Source organism: Zeugodacus cucurbitae, chromosome 6 (assembly GCF_028554725.1).
Source record: "Zeugodacus cucurbitae isolate PBARC_wt_2022May chromosome 6, idZeuCucr1.2, whole genome shotgun sequence".
Taxonomy (NCBI): domain Eukaryota; kingdom Metazoa; phylum Arthropoda; class Insecta; order Diptera; family Tephritidae; genus Zeugodacus; species Zeugodacus cucurbitae.
In genome coordinates this window covers 26,090,768-26,111,136 of record NC_071671.1, presented here as the reverse complement: position 1 = coordinate 26,111,136, position 20,369 = coordinate 26,090,768, and the positions used below count along the sequence as shown (strand labels likewise).

Genomic DNA, 20,369 nt, shown 5'->3' with positions numbered 1-20,369 from the left:
CTGGAAGAATTGCAGAGAAACTAGGATTGTCGCGCTCCTGGTGACGCTAGAATGGCTGCTAATGTCTGTAATTGTGGCCAATGAAATCTACTAGGTTGTCCGAAGCGTTTGAGCCACCTTCCAAACGGATCCGATAGGACACCAAAACGTATTTTGCTCTAGTCCAAAATAAGCGAGCAAGCGTTTTTGTCTCGTCTTGTTCGGTGTGGGTTGTCACATATGAAGCTATGATATCTTGTTGTATCAGACAGGAAAAGACGTCTTGACTCATCCTGTGCAGGTTGAGCCTTACGGGTTACTACAGCAGTAAGCATTAAATTGATGACCTATCCGCCGAAGAGTACTCATTCGGCTCTCAACGTCTTCTTTCTCTTCCGTTACATCAACTCCTTTTTAAATGCAAACCAACAGGGATTGCCATGTAGTCAAAAAGCTTAAAGAGATTGCGAGACAATGGATATGAATAGAAACTGTCGTGGTATAGCTAACCTCGAAGCACGTAATCACATCAGACGAGTCTCTGCCGATGTTCAAATGGTATCTCCTTGGGCTTTTTGGCTTCGGTTATGGCATTATGGGTTCATCAATGATTCAGGAATTGCGAAAATTTCATATATACTTTTTCAGAAAAATTTGTAAGAAATCAGGCAGATAAGGTTTGTTGGTCAACTAGATTCTTGAATCGCTCAAAATTAACCCTTGGTGCTACTTTACTTTTTGGAAATACTAAAAAGTTTCCGAACATAGTCTTGTTGAGTAAGAAAGTGACTGATGAAAGAAAATATGGTGTTAAGATCTGTATTCAAATCTTCATTTGAATATAAAATATGAATATTGGTGTCGACCCATTATCATTGCCGTCGGGTTAAAAACTACTCGTTAATACCAAACTAAATTGTATGAAAGGCAAATGGAAATTATTTAGTTGGTTGCTTCGCTTACAACTGCAACTCTGCATTCATTTCGAACTACTAAATGCATTCGAAAATAAATTAGGAAAAATATTAAATCCCATTTGAAAATGTAGAAAATCCATTTTAGCCTTCACGTACCATTACAATCCATTACAATCACATTGGCGGCATTTTAAAAATACAACGAAACCCTTAAATGCCACTGACAACTGCAGCGGCAGCGGCAGCTGGCACAAACAGATTTCGTTCGTGTGTTGCGAAGTGTTCAATGAAATTTTAATGGCGATTGCAAAACACTTTGGTCAGCCTGTGGCTAAAACTAGTTGACGATATTTATCACTTTTTAGCCATTCATTGGCGGCGGTGATTGCAATAAAAATCGTTGAATTCCAAACAAACAACAACAATACCAAAAAACAAACAAATAGTAAGGTAAATGCATTTCTAAACTAACTAACGGAATATAACTCTTTATATATGCGTATAGCTGACTGGCATATATCATTTATAATATAAAATGTGCATTCTATTGCAAAGCTTTAAAGATTTATTTACGTGTTTATTTTATATTCATTGCCGCTCAATTCAACGCGCGCTAAGCGTCCATTCAATCTAACGCGGCAGTGCTGTTTGTGTTGCATGTGTGTGTGTGCGTTTGTATGTGTTGGTGTGCGGCTGCCACACTTTTGCTGCTGATGCGCAATTTTTATGTTTAACCCAATAGAGAAAAGTAAAGTAAAAAATTGTGAAAATGAAATGTCGTTGCAATTCTAAATTACAATTCGCATGATTGATCACCCTACTAAGGGCTGTCAATACGGGCGTACAGTGGGCCGGAGTTGATGAAAAAGGAAAGTTTAAACTCCATTAAGAAGATGGAAATTCAACTCGATTCGTAGCGACCTGTCCATCATCAGGAAAAAAAATAACTGTTTGATTTCATGATTCACCGTTTGGTAGTCGCGCACCAGCGTTATATGGATACTATACACCCAGGAAATCATTTAACCCGTTATTAAAATAATTTAAAAATTTAAAGATAACTATTATTTTATCGAGTGTTTCTATGCTGAAAACTACGAATAATTTGAATTTTTTATATATTTGGACAGAAACAGGTGGTAATCACTTGGTGCTATGTCCGGGCTATATGGTAGATGCGATAAAACCTCCCATCCGAACTCCCATAGTTTCTGACGAGTCATCAACGAAGTGTGTGGTCTGGCGTAGTCCTGGTGGAACTCTCAACCCTTCCTGTTGGCCAATTCTGGACGTTTTTGGTCGATCGCCTGCTTCCAGCGGTCCAGTTGTTGGCAGTAGATGGTGGAATTAATCGCCTGGCCATTTGGGAGCAGCTCATATTGGATGATTCCCTTCCAATCCCATCATACACAAAGCAAAACCTTCCTGGCCGTCAACCCCGGCTTGGCTACTGTTTAAGACGATTCACCAGCCTTCGACCTCGACCGTTTTTACTTGATATTATCGTATGTGATCCATTTTTCGTCGCCACTCACCATCCGCTTCAAAAATGGGTCCAGTTCGTTCCGTTTCAGCAGCATATCGTAGGCATTGATTCGGTTCAGAAAGTTTTTTTGCGTCAAATCATGCGGCACCCAAACATCCAGCCTTCTGCAGATGATTTAAAACGGTTTGGTGACTAACTCCCATCTCCTGGGCGATGTCACGAGATGCCACATGCCGGCCTAACGCGATGTTTTCCTTGATTTGATCGGTATTCGTCGTCACAGGTTATCCGCTACTGGCTTATTCCATGGTGTCGTTTTCACCCGCTCTGAATCGTCGAAAACATTCCTCCGCAGTTCGAAGTGATGGAGTACCATCCCCCAAAACACCATTTATCTCACGTAACGTTTCTCGAGCGGATTTGCCTTTAAAGAAGGAAAACTTTAAAATAGGGCGAATTTTGGTGTTAGTGAACTCCATGTTTACACGTCTATAAGTGTTGAAGGCAATATCCGAACTAATACATATGCATGCATAGCGTCGTTTTGTAGGTTATGTCAAGACCTTTCAAAGATGTATAGTATGCCAGATACCAGCTCTGTAGCGCTTTATACATAGACGCGAATTTCAAAAAACTGCCGGAAGGGAGACATTTGCTAACCGAATAAGACGATATACAAATACAGGGCTGTTGACAATGGGATGAAAAAATCTTCCTTACCAGCTGAACCAGCAGAAGACATTTTTTGTGTAGTTTGTGGATATAGCATTGTTGATGCTATGGTTCACTTCGTAGCGGTCTAGTGTGGCGTCTTCTTTGAGGTTCGTTCCACTTTCCCAGATATGAGACTATTTAGTACTTTCTAATGCATTGCGAGCGTATTGTGTGAAAGACTAAAGCCCACCGTCAACGAACTGATTGGACCTTATCAGTGTGGCTTTAGACCTGGAAAATCCACAATGGACCAGATATTCACCATGCGCCAAATCTTGGAAAAGACCCGAGAGAGAAGAATCGATACTCACCATCTTTTTATCGATTTTAAAGCTGCCTTCGATAGCACGAAAAGGAGCTGCCTTTATGCCGCGATGTCTGAATTTGGTATCCCTGCAAAACTAATACGGCTATGTAAGCTGACGTTGAGCAACACCAAAAGCTCCGTCAGGATCGGGAAGGACCTCTCCGAGCCGTTCGATACCAAACGAGGCTTCAGACAGGGTGACTCACTATCGTGCGACTTCTTCAATCTATTGCTGGAAAAAATAATACGAGCTGCAGAACTAAATAGAGAGGGTACAATCTTCTACAAGAGTGTACAGCTCCTGGCGTATGCCGATGATATTGATATCATCGGAAGCAACAACCGCGCCGTTTGTTCTGCAACACCAACAACAACACCAACAATGTCAGCCTTGAAATCCAACGCAGAATCACTCTTGCCAACAGGTGCTACTTTGGACTGAGTAGGCAATTGAAAAGTAAAGTCCTCTCTCGACGAACCAAAATCAAACTCTATAAGTCGCTCATTATTCCCGCCCTGATGTATGGCGCTGAAGCGTGGACGATGACAACATCCGATGAGACGACTCTTGGGGTTTTCGAGAGAAAGGTTTTGCGCAAGATTTATGGTCCTCTAAACATTGGCAACGGCGAATACCGCAGACGATGGAACGATGAGCTGTACGATTTATACGACGACATTGACATAGTTCAGCGAATAAAAAGACAGCGGCTACGCTGGCTAGGTCATGTTGTACGGATGGAAGAAAACACTCCAGCTCTGAAAGTATTCGATGCAGTACCCGCTGGAGGAAGCCGCGGAAGAGGACGACCTCCACTCCGGTGGAAAGACCAAGTGCAAAGTGACCTGGCTTCACTTGGTGTTTCCAGTTGGCGCCAAAAAGCAAAAAGGAGGAATGAGTGGCGCGCTCTGGTGGATTCGGCTATAATCGCTTAAAGCGGTTCCTACGCCAAATATATATATATATATATATATATGTAATGCATTGCGACCCTCATATACTCTACTATCCTAAAATTTACGACACTCAATATACTCAATGTATTTGGGCTATAAATTTGGAGATGAGTTACTTCGGCCGCTTATTACAGTTTTAGAATATGGTTTCTCAAAGTTAAAATATGCTTTTGATTCTCATTAAGAAATTCTTAATTCTGTGTCAAACTCAGACTACATTTCTTGGCCCTTAAAGCCACTTTTTGGAGTAAATATTCAGTAGTTTTTACTCTAGAAATTTTTGAAGAAACACACTGTAACGCGAAGAGTACAATCAGGTTAATACTACTACTATATGGTTATCTGATGAATGGGGGAAACGAAATGAAGGCGCCAAAGCAGAATCGTTACACTATAGACATATACTCGTAGATGAGTTTGTATGTATGTAACATTTCTTTATTGTTTGACGATCATTTATCATTGCAGCGTGAATGCAATGAATGACAAAGTGCAATTTACACAGACAAAAAAAATATGCATTGAAAATTTAATAGAGCATACAAAAGTGCACAAACAAACAGATGAATGCGTTCCTTTGATGTAATGAATAATGAAGTTTTGCAGCTGTGACAAAATATTAGAAAGTGTGAAAGCGCTGTATGAAGAATTGAACTGGGTTTGCGAAAAAGTGAAGAGTTCTAAAAAAATACATGATGGATTTGTCGAAGAATATGTCATAATTTATGTCTTTGAAAATGATAACGGGAATGGCATGCAGAAAGCTGGCTATACAGATGCAACTATATTTTTGGAGCGCTTAAATTGGATTTTTGACGAATTCCTGAAAGAGCTTAGATTAACTACAGAAATCTGGTTCTTTGAGAAGTTCAGTAAAAATTCAATCTTAAGCTCTCCAGAAATGAGCGAAATACTTTAACGTAGAATATTTCAGAACTCAGCTACGTTGATTAAAGTAATCGATTGGATCCATTCTGGTAGCTAGATCAATCCAAACTAACCGGAAATGTACTTTGACGACAGATAATTTTGAGAAATGCTAAAGTTCTCTTAGGTGTCCTCTCTCCTCTTACTGAATGTATTCTAAATATTCCCCTCGGAGCGGATAATAAAATGCTGTGTAAGCCTGACAACCACTTTCTTGAAGAAACTTGAAGATTTTGCTTAGTACAAATCCATGCGGTATTAATCATCCCTTGTAGTATTAATCTAAAGTTAAGCCCAAGTGTCAGACGTCATTGCCACTCTAATCCTTTCAGCTGTTCTTTCCGGGTCTTTTATCGAATTCATTCGGAGTAACGGCCATTCTTTGTTTTCCATGAGCTCGTGAGTTCGAGACTTGCTGGCGTGCATTTTGCTTTTCATGGAAACTCCCAAAAAGAAGTCTTGACGAGACCAATCTGGAGAATTTGGCAGTCTATTTCGATAGTTTTTGATGCTAGGTTTCCGGAGAGCTTTTGTTGTAAAAATTTAATGTCTTAGCTAGGAGGAGATACCGAGAAGGAGCCAACATCCACTTCATGTATAAGAAACGTCGAATCATACAGCAAGTTTTGGTCCATGTAACGGCGTTTCTTCGCTCTAGAATGCATCTAATATTGGCCAATTTCGATGATTCTGCTAATCAATAACGCGGACTATGGGACTTGTCGCTTATTTATACTTTCTTCCAAAAAACGTCTTCAGCGTCAATCATTTGAGTGACTCTTTGACATGTTTTCTCTCTTTCTCTCTCTAAACCTCTTTCTCTGGGAGCTACCATCTGTTCTTTTAAACGTCTTTGTCATTGATTGACGGTAAAGGCGTCGTTATTTCAGTATGTTGGTTCGCTGTAAAGTGAATTTTAGTTAGAATTTTATTGAACTGAGAACTAGTTAGCCTACAGGCATAAAAGATAGCGGTTCCAGTACATATCTTGGCATAAACTTTTATATATATGTAAACGCCCTAAAGATATCATCACTGAACGCACTCTTTGCACCAAGTCTTGAAGCCTTGAGGAGCGCGACGCTTCAAATTACTGCCAATAAAGACGCGCATACCTTTTTTTATGGACCACCCGAAGTGTAGCTTTTACGAGTACACACTATAGAGGCGAATCGCTGCGCTAAATATCAACAATGCGTTGCGCTTTCGAAAGTTTGTAAAGTGAAAGTATGTGAAACTTCATACTCCACCACTCCGCCAAATGCAACCGCTAATAGTTTCTAATGCCAGCGCGTCTACAAACACAACACTACTAAAACCAACTAGCAATGAACTTGTCGTGTAATATCTTATTTATCTAAGTAGAAATGCAGTGAAAATGTTATTTCAGCAGAAAATTTGCAGCATGCAACGGAATGCAACGTTAGCGGTAGTTAAGAGAGCAGAGAGAGCGCGGGGGTACTCGTTGCGGTTAAGAAAAACACATTCGAAGGGACCCACGGCAGTGGTTGAGTAGCGGCCGTGGGTGGGTGGGCAGGTGAACGAGAAATTCAGCATTTCAGAATTTCAGAATTTCGGTGAAAGTGAAGTGAAGCACTCACGTGTGCATGGCGATATGAAGAAACTCACGCGTGTGAGAGTGTGTGCATGCACTTGATGTACTAACGTCATTTTGCTACAAATACAACTGCAACAACTACTTTTGCCATTGCAGCCAGCTGCGCGCGAATATGTGGCAGCTTTGGCGGGAATTTGCCACTTCAAAACGGAATTGCTACAAATGCGCTGTGAGTAAATGGCTAAGTGAATGAGTGAGCAACTAAGTGAGTCGACGAGTGTTTACCCGTGTTGCTCTGTATTTGTATTCGCATGCATCCATATATCTCTATAGTATAAAGGGGATATGAGCGCAATCATGTAGCATTGCAGCGCATAAGTAACTCACATCGCTACGCTGCGCAGACGGTGAGTTTGGCGAGCTCGTGTTGGGGAGCGTTCGATGCGTGACAGTGCATGATTTATGAAGCCATGTTGCCGGTGAGGTAACGGCGCTAGAGTATGTGTTTTTTTTTTTTTTTTTGACGAATGGATATGTACATACATAAAAAATAGTAAAAGAAAAGCAAAATTACTTAATCATTTATGTGGATATAGTGCGCAGTTTTATGTTCGTTTATAACCTATAAGCTGTCCAGCAGGAAAAAGATGGCTGATTACTAATGAAGGCCTTGTAGCTTCAAAAATAATTATTTTTACTTTCTGCAGTTCATGCTGATACATTTATTTATAATCGATATATTAACGATAAATTAATTATATCGATAAAAAATTATCGGAGATGTAAGTTTTATCTACAGTTATAGGCTATATTTATATATTAAAAAAAAAAACAATTTCAATATGCTGAAATGGAATCACTAATGAATCGATTGTTGTGCTATTGGTGAGTTCTTTCTTTAGAAAAGTACTCACCATGATGATTTGTTTCTAGATAATATTTTTGTGTCTTCAGCTCGCTTGTTCGTTAAAAACCGATACATATTCGATAATAGCATATAACTAAAACGATGAATAATCGATAATAAAAATTATCAAAAGCAAACATTTCGTCTTTTTACTAATAAAATTTCCTATATATGTATATAGTAAGAATGGTTGATAAGTCAATGTTTTATGAGAAGTAATGAAGAACTGTAGAGATGGGATCCATATCACTGAATAAAATGTATAGGTATATGTGGAATTTATAATCGTTATATTTTTGTTTTACATCGATATAAATTGTTATCGATAAAAACTTATTTATATCTGTAAAGCATAATAAAAAATATTGCCCCGAACTATTTTGAAATTTAAACTTCCCGTTATTTTGTGTACACTCCTCCTAGATTCTAAAGAAATTTATAGTATACGTTAGAATATTCTCAAAACATAATAGTAACTTAATCAGTCAATCTTGATGCATCTTCTTTAAATTAATAAAATAACCGAAAATATAAACATTAGCAACAATGATAGATTTCGATTAAATTGTATGTATATAAACATCGATTAAAAATTTTTATGCAAATTATAAAAATCGATTTATGAAAAAAGTTACATACCTTAAACACTCGATAAATATGGTGATAGTGGTTCAAATTGGTGTTAGTCAGAGAGGTTTATTCCTTTGCGATGTATTCGTATGATGAGAGTTGCACAAAAATATTTGGATATTAATCGATTTTTGTTGATTTATTTATATATTATTTATTTAAATATAGATTTTATTGATTCCATGAATTATTGATTATTACCGATTTCATTATTTATCGATTTGGACTTTTATCGATTTATTCATGCATTGATTTGTGAAGATTTTTGATCTTCTTTTGTATATATTTTCATAAATAAACTTAGCACAACATTTGAGAACACAAAACAGCGGATTTTATCGATTAACTACGGACTTACGGACTTATATCGATTTACTCAGCCATCGATTTGTATAGATTTTTAACATATCACCCTTTATTATATTTTAATATTACCAAATAACAAAACACAACACAAAGCAACACATATTGACTTTTATCGATTTACTATTATAATATATCGATTTTTATATATACATCAACTTTTATCGATTATTTCATGAACTGATTTTTATATAATAGATTTATTAATAAATCGACTTTATTTATATTTCAATAGATAACTTAACACAGCATTGTAAAATGTTGCTAACTCGATTAATTTACATACCGATTTATTGATTTATCGGCTCTAAACGATTATTTCTTAAATTGATTTTTATTTAATTTTTATTATATCGACTTTATTTATACAACGTAACATTACAAAGCACATACCGATTTTTTATCGATTTATTCACGTATTGATTTTTATAGATTTATGAACTTTTATCGATATTTTACTAAATCAACATAACACAAAACTGCAAAGCACAACACAACACAAATTTATTCTGAAAAGAAAAAAAAAAAGATTTAAAATTAAATTTAATTTGTAAATAAAAAAAATAAAATAAAGTAAGTATTAAAAACTTAAAAGAATTCCTACAGGCTCACCTTATACATACTTCCTATATTTTCGATTATATAGACATGTATATCGCCATAGCTCACTCAAATATTGCTCTAGCTTACATGTGAGCGCTTCCACCCTAATTTATCTACGAGTGCATTTGCTGCCAACGCGCACGAACTAATAGTGGAAAGTGCCCCTGCATGCTTGCAACAACCAAAATGTGACAATGTGTTTGCCCGGCATGCAGCACACAAATACACAAAAAGAAGAACGCACATCTAGCTTAAATTGACAAAACTTTTACGCCAAATGCAATCGATTAAAATGTCGTAAAAGCACAAATTACTCCAAGTGCTGAAGGTGAATGCAATGCTCAAGCCAGCGCTGAAAGTCCAAGCAATAAGAACTGCAATACGTTACTGCCGGATGTATATGAGTGTGTGCAGCTAAGTTACGAGTGGCATGCAACTGCGTGTGCTTGCAAAATTCAACTCAGTGTCCCACCCACCCACAACTCAGTCCAACCATACATTTGGATGGTGTTGCGCATGCCAAGTGTTGTGATTTAAAGTCAAAGTTGTACCTTCGCAGCGAATCCTCGTGTGAGTGTGTGTGTGTGTGAATTAATGCGAAAGTGAAATGAATGCGTACTGACAAAATGCAAAATTTATTACAACACTCTTCTGCTGCTGCTGCTGTTTCTTCCTAGTATTTTGCATGTGTTGCTGCTGCTGCTGCAGTTAAGTCATACTCGTATGCACTTCTGAATTTATTTATGGTTTTTGTTTGCCTTAGTAAAGTTTAATTTGCAAAATTTTCTGTATAATTTCGGGCAAAGTGATTTCGGCAGCCATGTTGGTTTATCTCTCTTTTTTGTGTTTCTGATAAAGTTTTACGCCCACCACCAGCAACGCCCACGCTAGGAAGATCGTCCACAAATGAGTAAAATGTCAGTGATTTCTATGTGTTGTTGTAGTTGTTTTTGCAAAAAAATCACTTGCAAAAGTCAATAAACTGACCACATTTACATGTATACTGTTAAGTAAAAACCCCACAAAAAGAGTTTATGAAAGCTTTTCTCATTTGCGAATGTTTGATATAAACTTTCGAAATGAAAATAATCTCGAAATGAATGTACGAGTGCCGATGGCAGTGAAATTGTTGAACTGGAAACAATTAGATACATCAGTGACAACATTTGAAAATAAAAGCTAGAAAAGAAAAAGAAGTAAGGAGGTGCTGTTTTTGAAAGCAACCGAATGATAGTACCGTTAGGTTGACAGCGAGGCATAATTTGCAGTCAACTCTTTTATATATTCATTTCATCATTATTTATTCAGTTTAGTCCATGGAGCGGTAAGATATGAGGACATGCAAAAAGTGGGCAGGGCCACGCCTCTTGTTAACATATGAGATTTGACTTGGAGACATCATAATATATTTCGTGTCGAAACATTTTGGAATATTGAGCTTTTTCGTGGCTAATTTTTGAGACTTTGTCATCAAAAAGCTCCGATAGATGGCGCTGTGATAGATTCATTTCTTATGTATATATAATTTTATTATAAAATAAGGAATTTTTGTACTCCTTTTATGACTAAGTGATTATTTTTTCATGATTATTAATTGTAATGCTTCAACTCGTTTATATTACAGACATATTTTCAATATTTTTTTCATTTCTAAAAGTTTTCTATGAAAAAATTTAGTATCAATTCTGTATTCATTAATTCATTCTTATATTACCTCGTCTATATATCGTGTTCGGGTATAAAAACTCAATCAAATATTAGAATTATGATGGTCAACATTTCGTTTATATTAAATAAATTTCTGAGTTACAAGTTGCATCTCATTTTGCAATTTTAATATAATGAGCTTTTTAGTTAGTTTCATTTCGTTTCCCAAGGATTGTATAAATATTGTGCAAAAGCGGAATTTATTAATAATTTTTGTAAATATTTGGTAATTTAAGTAATATATGATTTGTTATTTTAATAAAGGATTGATAGAGGAATTGATGGAAAAAAGCTCTACAAGTGAAAGCTTCCAAGCATTATCTTAGCTTTAGTTTGCCTAATTTCAAATTCAAATGATATAGTAGGTTGTCTTGTAAGGACAAGCAAGAGAAAGTTAAACTTGCAGAAGAATAGATTTTTTGTATAATCCGAGCTAGTGTTAGTATTGGATTTCCTGGAAGCTTTTTTTGATGATAATGTTGTTCTAAGCATATAAAGACTCCCTTTCAATAAAAAATGAATTTGCAATGAATTAGGCTTTCTTCAGGCATTCATGTTTTAAGTAAGGCTTTTCTCCGTGCAATACTAAAGCATCACTGTATTGTTAAGTTGCTATTAAACTGCTTTTTCTTATATATATATAAGTCCAAATACATTTGTATTTTGACGTTTTTGTCAACTTTTGACGCATTAAACAAATCACTTTTCGCATATTAAAAGCTTACATGCTCACATAAAGCACACACTAACATCAAACAATATCCGAATACCCAAACTATTTAATATGAGCGCTGCCACTAAGGTCATCTAATCTCATAATACTACATACGCCATGTGACATATGCGTCTGTGGTTGCCAACTGTCGGCGGCATTATGAATGTGTCGCCTGTGCGTGTACTTAAACAGCCTAAGTAGTTGCAATAAAAGGCGCAAAACTTATTTGATGCGTGTCACGCATATTAATTCGTCTACAATTCACATTCACATGCGATTTGGCAAATGATTTCAATTGCCACACAAAACGGATTTTCGACTGTTGTTGTTGTTGAGTTGAGAGTTTCAGGGTTGGCTGAGTGTATGTGGTAGTGCTTAAGCGGCGTTAAACAGGTGTATTTAGTAATAACCGGGTATTCAATGGGGAGAACGTGTGCAGACGTGTAGAGGGTGCTATTCAATGTATAGTACAGATATATAGGCGTATATTTAATGAGCGAAAAAGTGCTTTTGTTTGATAAAATTTGTTGTTATTTGTATGAAATGGCTTTTTAGTTTCGATGATCGTTTTGAAAATAAGGCTGTGTAGTCTTTTAAAGTTTTTGGCCTACATATGAAATAAATATTTATGGCAACCCTATTCATTTTTTTATAAAACCCTTATTTATAAAGGGTGAAATTATGTTTATATTTTTGTAAAAAAATAATCTTTTTATATAATAATTTTTTTTCTAAGGTGGCAACCCTATAATAATTATTATATAATAACTAATAACCTATTTTTCCAAATTCTATATATTCTTCCGGCCATATAAAGGAGCGCAAATTCGGTGTGGGATTCGTGGTGGGAGAGAGACTCCATCGTCGAGTCCTGGCGTTCACTCCGGTGGATGAACGTCTAGCCACAATCCGCATCAAAGCGAGATTCTTCAACATATCGCTGATATCCGCCCACGCCCCGACGGAAGAAAAGGACGAAGTGATCAAAGATACCTTCTATGAGCGCCTAGAACGTACCTATGACCGCTGCCCCCGCCACGATGTCAAAATCGTGCTTGGCGATTTCAACGCTAGGGTGGGTAAAGAAGGTGTCTTTGGCACAACAGTCGGAAAATTCAGCCTCCATGACGAAACATTGCCAAACGGTCTGAGGCTGATCGACTTCGCCGGGGCCCGAAATATGGTCGCCTGTAGTACTTGATTCCAGCAAAAGAAAATCCATCAAGCTTCTTGGCTGTCCCCGGATCGAATCACTCGCAATTAGATCGATCATGTTGTGATAGATGGACGACATGTCTCCAGTGTTTGCGCTTCGTGTGCGTACGCTTCGTGGTCCCAACATCGACCCGGACCACTATCTTGTAGCAGCTAAGATATGCATCCGTCTCTGTGTAGAAAAGCGCACACGTCAACGAACACAAGGAAGGTTCGACTTCGAGAAGCTGCAATCACAACCGACAGCTGAACGATTTTCTACTCGACTTGCACTCCTGCTCTCTGAGAGCACTCATCAGCATCTCGGTATAAGGGAACTGTGGGATGGCATATCAAACTCCTTACGTACAGCTACAACCGAAACCATTAGCTTTCGGAAAAGTCAAAAAACAGCTGGTATGATGAGGATTGTCGTCTCGCAGTGGAGAGAAAACAGACTGCCTCCCTCGCAATGTTGCGATCGACCGCAACACGAGCGGGATGGGAAAGATACCGAGAGCTGAAGAGGGAAGCGAGACGCATTTGCAGACAAAAAGAAAGAGGCTGAAATGCGTGAGTATGAAGAGCTTGACAAGCTGGCCGACAGGTGTAATGATCGAAAATTTTACGAAAAGATCCGGCGACTAACTGAAGGTTTCAAAACCGGAGCACACTCCTGTAGGACCCCCAGATCTAGTTATTGATGACCAGAGTATACTGAGTTTGTGGAGGGAACACTTCTCCAGCCTGCTGAATGGCAGTGAAAGTACAACACATGGAGATGGCGAACCCGATTCCCCAATCGACGACGATGGAGCAGATGTTCCATTGCCCGACCGTGAAGAAATTCAAAAGATTGGGAGCAACCCTTACGAAAATATTATTTTTATTTTAAAATTTATATTAGTATTATCTCTACTAATTTATGAATACATAATATTAATTTTAAAATTATTTTAAATTTAAAGTAAGTGGCAATCCTGCGGTAAAAATTTTATTACCTTAAAGTTTCCTAGTGTATTAATACGAATTAATATTGCCTTATTTTCTTTCAGTTGACTTCATGTTTTTTTTTTTGTGTTAGAAAATATGGCAACTCTATTTCATAAAAAATATTTATTAAAAATTTTCTAAGCAGTACTCAATATCCAATTTGTATTGAAATTAATTTTGGAATAGTTTTATAAATTGGATATTGGTGACAGGTGGCAACTTTATTAAAAAAAAATATTTATTTTTGAACCTATTTGTGTATTAAAAAAATTACTGTTGTCTTTAAAATTTTGCATTAGATAACTTTACAACCACAAGGTAAGGGAGGCATCTGGAGAATTTCAATTTAAAAGATTATTTAATACCTATACACACATACATACAAATGTAAATATATGACAAGCACAATTTTGTAGCACAATACCTCGTTTTATACATAAAAATTCGAAAAACCTGCATACTGCATTTTAATTTGCAGCATGTAGTGATTCAATATGATTTTTATTGCTATCAACATGCTTCCGCCTATGTACACATATTTATAAACATCTGTATGTTGCATGTTGCTGAATATTGAAAATTACTTTTTGCGGTGAAAATATGAGGTTTGTTGGTCAAATATTTTATTAAAATTGATTTTTACACACTGTTTAACAGCAAACAAGCTAAAGTGGCAAACGAAGTTTGCTATAATAAACATATGCAGCGTGAGAATGAACAGCTTTGGAAGACACACTACAGACACCTGTCGGCAGTTAAATGGAGTTAAAAAATATTTCGAAAATGTGTGTAAGTGTTTTAAAGTACATATATGCACGGAAGTAGTATATGCTTTGATATAAATTAATGTCTGCAGCAGTAAATTGGAAATGGCAGCTGGAGTATGACATGGCGTATGAGTAACATTTGTGGAGGTAATAGTACGTATAATATATTGAATTTATGTAATAAATAATTGAATATATGCATGTTTTTGTGTGTTATATATATATACATACTTGTATTTCATATTAATATATGAAGCTATGTTCTCTATTTGAATCGTTTTCATTTGAGTTCATCAATATTGTTGCACAATATTTTCTAATTTTCTAAAATCTATGAATCGTAAATAATAGCAATTTAATTTAAAAATGTACACAAATACAAAGCAAATAAATCAGAATACTTTGCACACACAATTTCATAAATTTACTTCAATTGAGAGTTGAAACCAATAACGTGAGGTTTGCGTTGAAATTAAAACGCTTTGGAAAACTTTAACTTTAGTATTGACAGCCTTTGACGGTTGTTGCGGGTTTAAAATATTTTAGAATATTTTTAAAATATTTTTTAATAATATTTTATTATTTTTGTCACTCTCTTCTGCGTTTAACAGCTGAAAAAAAAATATTTTTTTAACATTTCCCAGAATTTGATAAATAAACACAAAAATATGCTCGCAATTGACTCTAAGGGTGCGTGCAGAGTGGCCGCTTGTTGCCGAGCCGAGCCGACTGACGCTTATTGCGAGAACCAATGCGAGAAAACTGGTACTATACAAATTAGTACAAATAAGCGCGAACAGGTCATAGTGGGCGCCGAGCTGGGCAGAGCGCAAAGCTGATTGAATGCGAGAAAACAGTTCCAAAGCGTATTTCAGCGCCGAAAACATTGGTTATTCTGCGAAAAGCTAGTTTTGGACATAAAATTCTTTGGAAAAAGTAAAATTAAAATGAAAATCATATGCTGTCATTCATCATTTAATGGCATTCTTGTTGAACTTTTCTTGAGTACAGTCGTGTGTTTTGGTTTATTTAAAATGAATGTAGAACAATTAATAAGTGAAGTTTTTTCTCGGCCGGCTTTGTGGGATCAGAAAAATAAATGTTATCATAACCGTGTTTTAGTGGAAAAGCTATGGATGTCCGTTGCTTCAGAAATGAAAATACCAAGTAAGTTACATTGAAATTTGTTATATTTTATTCATGCATACGAAATTACAAAATTTATCTCTTATTAATCTACCATTTTTGACACTTGTTTTATTGAATTCTTTTATGATTTTTTCCAAATTTTCTTTTTGCACTTCTTCTTTTAAATTTTCATCTAATCCCTCTAAATCAATAATTATGTTGTGTGGAAGGCATATACATTTTACAAGGAGTTCAGCGAACAAAGGATCCGTTTCAATGGGTTTCCATAATATTCTGAACCTTGCACTTAATAACCCAAAGGCGCATTCAATGCACTTTCTAGCTCTTGAAAGCCGGGCATTAAAATATTCATGGTCTTCCGTTATCTCCTTTCGGCTATACGGCCTTAACAAACATTCTAAAAGGGGATAAGCCTCATCCCCAGGAAATACATATGGCACAATTTCTTCACTGTTTGGCAGACATGTATTTCCTGGTACAGGTAGTTCTCCACTGTTTAAAAGATTAAAGATTTTGGAAGAGCTAAAAGTGCCACCATCACTTTGCTTTCCGTATCCACCAACTTCAAACGCAATAAATTTGCAGTTGGCAATACCTTGCAATACAATAGAAAAAAAGTGTTTATAATTATAATACATGGAGCCAGTATTTCCTGGACACTTGATTCGTATGTGCTTCCCGTCGATAGCACCAATACAATTTAGGAAGTTCCATAGCTTCCAGTATTGATCTGCAATTTCTTGAAAACATTGTTCGTTTGGCTGCGGCATATGTATAGTAAACATATTATCCCATAGAACTTGTGTTGTCTCCTTAACAATAGCTCCTACTGTTGATTTGCCTAGCCGAAACGAAAAAGCTAGTGAGGCAAATGATGCTCCAGTTGCCAGAAATCTAAATAAGAAAGTTAAAACAAAAATTGTTATTTAAATTTATATTATATTATTTGTATAAATTTTTGTATATAATTTTTATCATATTTTTATTATATGGTTTTATTTGATCTTGCAGAGGAAGACTTAAAAAAAAATGGAAGTATTTACGCGATCAATTTCGATGTGAAGTACGCAAAATTCCAACTCCTAAATCGGGGGATGCCGCATCACAAATTACTTCGAGTTGGCCTTATTTCAATTCTCTACTGTTTTTAAAGGACCAAATGAAATTCAGAAATTTAAGTGGTAATTTAAAAGCGTCAAGTGTAAAAGCTACCCAAGAAGAGGTTGTATATGAAGAAGAAATTGAAGATATTCTCAACACTTCACAAGTCGAAGAAACAAGAGATCTGTGCGACAATGACGAGTTCAGCTGTGAAGTTCCATCGAAAAAAAAAAATACCTCTAACAGCACTGCCCAATTGTTGGAAATTGAAAAAAGAAAATTGGCACTGCTGGAAAATAAAAAAAATGGAAAAAAAGACTGTATTGGATGAAGATGAAGCATTTTTCGTAACTCTTTTGCCGCATATTCGGAAGTTGGACCCAGAGAATAAATTTCTGTGTCGAATGGAAATGCAAAATGTACTTTATAAATACGTGTATGCAAAAGTTAAAAATATGCACACACTGTCCAATGAAACTTCAAGATACGCGCCTTTGTCTTCACCAACCAGCGTTTCTTCTGAAAGCTACCAGATAAATTCTTTAGACCTTAGCACAACTCCTTGTTTTCAACCGATCTCACTTACCACAGTTGAAGGTACAAATATACCATCAACATCATCATCATTGGTTCCAGACCAAAATCAATGGAAACTGTAATTTATGCATCTTTAAATTCCTCTTAATTAATTTATATTATTTATTTTTAATTTTTTTTTTTTAATTTTTCTTTTTATTTATAAAAAACTGTATTCATGAATTTAATACGATATAAAATGAATTTAATACAATAAATACAAATATATAAAACATAAAAAATTTCTTACCTGAGAGTTACTATCAAGCGTTCACATGGACATATTGGTACTTTAATAAAATTACTCCACTTCTTTTTTAATTTATCACCAATCTTTTCGAGAATATAGTCGAAAGTTTCAATACTCATTCGAGTATATTCTTTAAACTTGGCAGGATATTTTCTTAAATCACTATATAAGTGATGAAATTCTCCAAATTCACTTCGTTTATCATTTATTGGATGTTTTCCAAATGATTTTTTGTTGATAAAATACTTTAAAACAGTAGCCGAAGCTAAATACTCATCATCTGACGAATCCATATCTTTTCACTTCAATTGCATACAAACATACATAAAACACAAATAATAGATAAAATATCAGCGCTGATTCTCGCATCCACTATGCACACTCAAACTTGTTTCTCGCATGAACAAGTTCTTGCAATAAGCGTCAGTCGGCTCGGCTCGGCAACAAGCGGCCACTCTGCACGCACCCTAAATTTTCACTGCTCATTTAGCCAGCATCATCAGCAACGTGTTTAGTGTAAATCTGTAACTTGTACAATGCTGGTAATGGCGAGCATTAACCGCAGCAATATTTGGCTAATTGTTGTGGCTAGCGGGAAGATACGACATAAATAGCAGCATATCAGCAGGTTGAAAATGCGGGCGTGGTGGCGATGGGCGTGATTGGGGCGTTACTAATGACAGCCATCTAACGGCAATAAATCAGTATATTTGACGAAGCAGTCGGAAGTTGTCATAATTAAACGGTATACACTCAAAAATATAGATATATATATACCCTCATATATTTATATATACCCATAAGCCAACAAACAATACATAACCTTGCAGAGCTAAGTGAGTCTAGCATAATAGCAAAATATTATCTGAAGTGGCTGAATATACTACAGCATTCTTCCACAAGCTACTTCTTCTTCTCCTTTTCACACAGCACACACTTAGTTTATTAGCCAAGTCGCCTCCGCCCGCTTCGATGACGCTCCAATTATGTCACACTTACCCGCTGACATTCGTCTACATTTCCAACCTGTCCCTGCTGAAATCTCTGCGGCGAGCGCATGACAAATGGTCGACCATTTCTTATACATAAAGCATCACGTGGTCGCTCTCTGCCGGCGCGTCCGCATGGGAAGCTCTGGCGAGCCGCTGCTGTTGCTTATGAAAATGTTGAATGTAAAAAATGGCATGCCATAATTTTTGGCAAAAGTGCAACAGTAGCACAGTGGCATTTGTTATTTACACTTGAGAAATGTATATGTACTTGTAGGAGAGTTTGTGTGCGTTTTATTGGTCGCTTTGTTAGACAGTCGTTTCTCATATACATAATGATGACAAAATGTGTTGAAGTGGCGGAGGAAGGTATGCGTGAGTGAAAATAAATTAAAAATGAGTGATACAAGTGAGTAGGCTAGAGGCTTGAGTTGCTTAGAACCTGATCTTATGAACTGTTAAGTAATCTTATCTGTTGTTATAGAGACACCTCAGACTGTTTCTCTATAGATATCTTCGGGAGCGTTTCAATGTTTCCTCATCTGCTTCCCTTACAAATGCATAAGGTTTTAGAAACTAGAGAACCCCCTTTTCATAGGACAAGACCTAGTTGGGATTTAGCATTTCAATTAATCTCTTCGATCCAAGTAGTACTTTGATTCACCATGAAGTTCATGTGTCTCATATATCATAATCACCGAAGTGATTTATTTGGTTGGTTATTGGGTTTTTAGGTCAATAAGAGAAGAATGACAGATAGAAATAAAGCTACATATCGTGAGAGTTTGAAAGGAAAAGAGACTGAGAGAGTGAAACAAAAGTAAAAGTAAGCGTTTGAGAGAGAGACAGAAAATAAGAGAGAAGAGGACAAAGAAACACTGAACAGAAAGAAGAAATACACTAAAAGAGGGAGATAGAGATAGAGATAGAGATAGAGAGAGGAAGAGAATCATTAAGAGAGAGGGAAAAATTCCTTCATGAGTACCTTGTGATGTTCTTTATCCTTCGAACGGGATGTGTTTTAAAAGATAGAGGTAAATACAAAGATATTTAAAGAGCGAGGGAAATAAGCTAAAAGGAAATAGGTGTATAGATAGTAAACGACAAGAAGAGAAACTGTTAGAAAGATAGAGAGAGAGGCGAATAGGAGGCATGTCACTAAGAGAGAAATAGATAGAAATGGAGGGAGGGAAAGATAAATAGGATCTCTATGAGTACAAAGAATTGAGAGCGAAAGTGAGAGAGGATCACAGTGTTTTTATAATGTTTGCTAAAGTAACGTCATGGCATTTCGACATCTTTCGATGTTTAAAAAAATGAGATAACCAAATATTTGATATATCTGAGAAATATTAGGTCTACAACTTTGCTTCAGCCGTTTTCCAATAGATGTCTCTAGGGTCAAGCAATGATCGATTAAATCGTTTTATATTTGTTTTAGATCTGTTTGCATCCCAAACTTATTCTCAACTGAGAATGTCACTTCTTGAGCCGAATTCTCGACATTTGCGGGAAATCTTGCTTTTCTTTTTCCAATTCAATGAAAAGTTCGGCTGAGGCTCATCGAATGCTTTCGGATA

At 36.3% G+C, this 20,369-nt stretch overlaps 1 protein-coding gene across 1 annotated transcript; it reads right to left on the bottom strand.

The window, feature by feature from the left end:
• Positions 1-15,896: 15,896 nt before the first annotated feature.
• LOC128922409 (uncharacterized) lies at positions 15,897-18,104 on the bottom strand. The gene is made up of 2 exons (XM_054232736.1): positions 17,801-18,104; positions 15,897-16,767 (listed from the first exon to the last, which is right to left on the bottom strand). The coding sequence occupies exons 1-2, from the start codon at positions 18,091-18,093 to the stop codon at positions 15,912-15,914; spliced, it is 1,149 nt and encodes a 382-aa protein (XP_054088711.1). The 5' UTR covers positions 18,094-18,104; the 3' UTR covers positions 15,897-15,911.
• Between the last annotated feature and the right edge of the window lie 2,265 nt (positions 18,105-20,369).

Coding starts and splice junctions, on each gene's coding strand:
- LOC128922409 (XM_054232736.1), bottom strand. CDS start 18,093: ATGGATTCGTCAGATGATGAGTATTTAGCTTCGGCTACTGTTTTAAAG. Junction 16,768..17,800: donor CGCTTGATAGTAACTCTCAG/GTAAGAAATTTT, acceptor TTTCTTATTTAG/ATTTCTGGCAACTGGAGCAT.